At 41.7% G+C, this 5,313-nt stretch overlaps 1 protein-coding gene across 1 annotated transcript; it reads left to right on the forward strand.

Moving 5' to 3' along the window:
• Positions 1 to 1,969: 1,969 nt before the first annotated feature.
• On the forward strand, positions 1,970 to 5,132 carry LOC106743601 (histone-lysine N-methyltransferase SETMAR-like; the record flags this gene model as incomplete). The annotated part of the gene is made up of 2 exons (XM_014617599.1): positions 1,970 to 2,251; positions 4,398 to 5,132. Coding segments are annotated over exons 1-2 (1,017 nt in total), but the record flags the coding sequence as incomplete, so codon positions are not given.
• Between the last annotated feature and the right edge of the window lie 181 nt (positions 5,133 to 5,313).

Consider the following 5,313-nt stretch of genomic DNA (forward strand, 5'->3'; position numbering starts at 1 on the left):
CGAAATTGTAACGCAACTCTAATACTTCTCCTACCCGCGGCTATACAAAGGCTCGCTTTTTCACTCACTCGCCACCAGAAGCTCCCCTCTTTTTCTCGCGATCTCGTCCCTTTGGTCCGGCAGCTTTTCTCGATCGTTATCGCGTTGTGATTTTTAGTTTGCTCGCCGTCTGGCCGCAAAATGACGAGCGGAGCTCGTCACTTAGCGCAAGAGGCAGCCGCCGCAAGAATCTGTCACGCCGCTCAATGCGGCATCCGATTGGTTCTCCCGGCTAGCTCACGCGCGTCCAGGCTGCTTCATGTCTGGTATTGTCATTTTGAAACTCGCCATTGTTTTCTCCCCGGGACGACCTTCGGCAACTCTTGGGTTCGCAGTAGTTCAACAGAGCTCCCGCGGCGCGCTTTCCGCGAGATCTCCTGCCTACTCTGCGACCGGTTCGCGGAACCTTGCCCCTTTCTTAGCACAAGGTGGCTATCCCGCCATTTGTCGCCCGCCGTCCGTCCGGGAGAAGATCTCCCCGCGTCTTCTTGCGTGTCGCTCTACCGGCTCCTTCCGAGCCCTTGCTCTCGTTTGTTCTTGGTTCCTCTTAGCACTTTCGATTTCTTCCCGTCTTCTTTTGTTTGGTGTATTGGCTTATTGTGGTGATCTTGCACTCAAAAAAAAATATACAAGCCGCGGGACGCGTCTCGTGCACTAACGGTGCACAACAGACAAAATTAATAAATTCGGTCGCCTTCTCTCATGAGAAAGCGCGAGTCTCTGGCTCATCCTCGGCCAGGCTACAGTCTGAGTGACGAGCAAAAATGTGGATCGTCACAGCATATACAAAAATATTGTAGGAAGCGGATATTTTAAGAGCGTATGATAGAACGTAGGGAGTACCGCGAGCGGTATCAAAACAAAGCGAGAAGCAAAACAATTAAAAGCGAATCTTTTCTGTTATCAAGTTTATTATCGAGCGCTTGAATCGAGCCATGAACGCAAGACAAAGCAGAGTCGGTTAACAACAGGCGAACCGAGAAGACGCATCCCTGTAATAAGAAATATATTCTTTTTACCATCTGATTCCTCTAAAATATTTTACCGCCCTTTCCATATCTTACCTTTATTCACATCTCAATTTGGAGGCTTGTCCGAAAGAATACCGAAGGGAAGTTTGCGAGTTTATTCAAAGCGCGAGTTTATTCAGTGAATCAGTGGTGAGGAGACGACGACGAAAACGGTTGTGAGGAAACGACGACGAAGAAGATGGCGAGGAAATGACGACGAAGACGGTTGCAAGGAGACGACATCGAGGACGGTTAGGAAAAGACGACGACGAAAGTAATTGTGAAACGTGAGCGCCGAAAGCACGATGAGTTTCCAGAAATACGCGCATATTAACCAGTTTAAGAAGATAATCATGCCGTGACTAGAAGGATATATTATGGTGGAACTGAGAGAGAGAGAGAGAGAGAGAGAGAGAGAGAGAGAGAGAGAGAGAAAATAATAAATCAAATCTCAAACATATAANAGAGAGAGACAGGGAGCGAAGGCTCATAGGTTAGCGACGACGGGAACAAGAGCCGAGTTTATGCTTGCATTAAAAATCTGACTTTTCGTACGAGATGACAGAAGACGACAATGGAGAAGATTCTCAGTACGAGGATAGCCTACATGAACGAGAAGTCGAGATGTACCGACCCGAAAAAGAAATGGCCAAATTTGAGCTCGAACTCGCCCGACGCGAAATCGCGATTTTACGTGCCAACGAACGCGAAGGCGCAACCAACTAAGCGAGCGCGATAAACAATATCAACGACGACGCTTTAGCGCTGCCGATCATGAGTAAACAAATGAATTTAACGGCGATTGCGGATGTAGTGAACGAATTTGATGTTGTTTTCGGTGATTATGATACGTGGGAGAGACAGATCAAATAATAACGACGTATAAACTAGAAGATGATATTGCGAAAGTTCTGATCGGAATGAAACTGAAGAGAAAGGCGCTTAAGTGGTTCCATTCGAAGCCGGAACATATCGAGATGATATTCGATACGCTTATTGGAGAGCTGAGGAAGATGTTTCGCCATCGTCAAGATAAAGTAACGCTACGAAAGAAATTTAAAGGGCGTCTGCGGAAGAGAGACGAAACTTTTCGCAAGTACGTCCACGAAAAAATAATCTTGGGGAATCGTGTGCCAATTGCTGTCGACGAGATGTTGAACTACGTCATAGATGGCATCTCCGATAATACACTGCTTAACCAGGTACGCACATAACGTTTTGATACGACGGAATCTTTGCTGGAGGCATTCGAGAAAGTGACGATGCGAGATTGATACATAAGCTTGAATCGATCAGACAAACGGAGCGATGGCCCTACGATGACGAAGCGAAGTGAGAGGACTGGTGAGAGCGAGAGGAGCGACAAGAACGGCGTTGGCAACAACGGAATGAGGGGACGACGGATGTAAAGCGCTGTTACAACTGCGTTGCTCACGATCACGTGAACGCAGCGTGCCCGACGAGGAAGATAGGCACCAAGTGTTTTGAATGTGGGGAGCATGGACATATTGCTTCTAAGTGCTCGAAGAGGGGTAGTGGCGCAAAGGACACTGGCGCTACCACGAAAAATGTTTGCGTTGCGACACAGTCCTCGCGTAAAAGTTATGTAAAAGACGTAGTGATAGACGATAAAACTATGGCGTCGCTTATTGACACAGGGAGCGACATTTTGTTGATGTGCGCGGATAAATATATAAGTATGGGATCACCACGATTCCGGCCGACTGAAGTTAAATTTTCGGGATTAGGATCCAAAAGTATTGCGGCATTAAGATAATTCGAAGCTAAAATTACGATTGACGGGCATAACTGTCCTATTCTTATTTGAGTTGTTTCTGATACGGTGAAGTGACAAAATTATTGCTCGGAACAGATTTCTTTGATACGATAGAAAATCGGAGTGAAAAAAGTGCTTCGAAAATTGGTTCAAACGCATGCAAAAGTGTATTAATCGTCATGGAGAATATTTTGAAAAACAATAAAACCAATTTCGGTCATAAATATTTGTTTTTTCATTATTAGGCCAGAAATATAAGTAGCAACCCTCGTATTATTCTTCAAATAACCTCTGTCAAAATTTCAGTCAAATGCGACATGATAACATCTGATAGTCATCTAAATCGACTACTTTCGCATTTGCCGCAACAATACAAAAAAATGTGTTCCGTGCCGTCATAAAATATTGTTATTTGAAGAACTTAACTCACTCACTGCCGCGCAGATCAAAGCCGAGTTGAATAAAATTCATAGGGACTCTTCACCAGCGTTCAAGACCGTTTAATTCTTAATAAATAAAATTAAACGTGGCCGTACATGCTCTGAGAATGTATCGTGTTCCAGACACGCTCAATTTAGGTCACTACGAAAAAAATTATTGAAACAATTTTTGATGTCTTAATGAAAAACCGCCGAGTGTATGTGCGCGAGATTGTCGCACAGACTCATATATAGGTAGACTGCGCCTCCTTATGGTCGCGTTGAAGACTATACTGAAGGACAAGTATATTGCGTGGATAATGTTGTATCTCTCTCGCTTTTTGTTAAGACAGAGGAAAAAACAAGCAGAAGGGTAACGTCATAACAGTGATTGAATATGAAACCTCCAAAGTTCCTTTAAATTCCACTTTGCATATACAAAAATATCTCACCATTTTCAAATATTTAATGTTGTTACAATATTTTATATTAACATTCTGATTTATGAACCGCAATTGTCATTTGTACAACTGTTCCCCTCTTCTTTTCTTTTTCTTCTCTTCTCTTTTCACAAAATTTTGATGTTTATTTATGAAAAAACGTAATCCCTTTCCCTTTCTATAAATTTCCGCCATCTTTCAGGCAATTGTCGAATTTCATTTTGGAAAAAAGATGGTTGTTTTGAGTCGATAAATTCAACGAAGCTTTTTTCAACCTACTCAACAGATGTGTAGTATAAATCAGTGGTATGATGTTGCAGGGATCTAAAGAGATATTAATCCGAAGAGACGAGATCTGATGAACACGTCGCGTGAAAAAAAATTTTCCAACCCAATTCGGAGATAATTGAAAATATTTCAGTGTTGGTTTTGCTGTGTGAGGCCGCATTGTCTTATAGCAAAATCACTTCCCTTTTCTCACTGTAGTAAAAGGCCTCTTCTCCTCAAGGGCGTTATTCATACGAATTATTAGGTTGGAAACTATGAAACGGGCGTTTTTGGTTAGTCTGTGTTCAACTGCGACTGAGAGAGGTTCATTACAACGTGCGCTCGATATTTTTATTTATAAATTTTAAAGGTATTCTTCTTACTCATTTTATAGAATTTTTTCATGTTTTTGTTTCATTTTTATTTTATATTTTTCCCAAACCAGATGAAAACAAAACGCTATTTACATCTACTTTTTTTGTATGAGTACAAATTGAATCATAGAGCAGCTCGAACTTCGAGAAACATTAATCAAACTTTCGGAGATGGATCCACCACTGAAAAAAATGCTCGATATTGGTTCCAAAAACTTCGTTCTGGCAATTTGAGCATCGTCAATGAGCCTCGAGAAAGACCACCGGTCCATATTGATAACGAGGAATTAAGGACGACTGTGGAATCCGATCCAGACACAACTATTCATAAACTTGGGACTAAGTTAGGAACTAGCCATACGGCTGTGTTGAAACATCTGCGTGCAATAAACAAAGTAAAAAAATTGGACTCATATGTACCGTACGAATTGACGGAACTGCAGATGGTCGACCGCAAGAGTAAGTGCGCATCTTTGTTGATTCGCAATAAACGATTGCTGTTTTTACACCAAATCATCACTTGTGATGAAAAGTGGATTTTGTACGACAATCGAAAACAATCAAGCAAATGGGTAGATAAGAATATATCGCCAGGACATACCCCTAAGCCGAAATTCTATCAAAAGAAGATTATGGTTACCATATGGTGGAATGCCAAAGGTGTGATCCATTATTCCTTCCTGCAACCAGGTAAAACCATAACAGCGGAGTCCTATTGCCGTGAAATTGATGTCATGCATGAGAAACTTGTGAAAAAACAACCAGCATTGCTCAATCGGCACGGTGTAATATTACTGCAAGATAACGTAAGACCACATAAAGCTTCAATCACTGTTGACAAGTTAAATTCTCTAAAATATGAACTTTTACCACATCCTCCATATTCACCAGACATCTCACCGACCGATTATTACCTTTTTTGTAATTATGAATTATTAAAAAAAAATACAATAACCAAAACAATATTATAAAAGACTTTGAATTGTT

Source organism: Dinoponera quadriceps, unplaced genomic scaffold (genome assembly GCF_001313825.1).
Source record: "Dinoponera quadriceps isolate SergipeBrazil2010 unplaced genomic scaffold, ASM131382v1 scaffold1154, whole genome shotgun sequence".
In the NCBI taxonomy this organism is placed as follows: domain Eukaryota; kingdom Metazoa; phylum Arthropoda; class Insecta; order Hymenoptera; family Formicidae; genus Dinoponera; species Dinoponera quadriceps.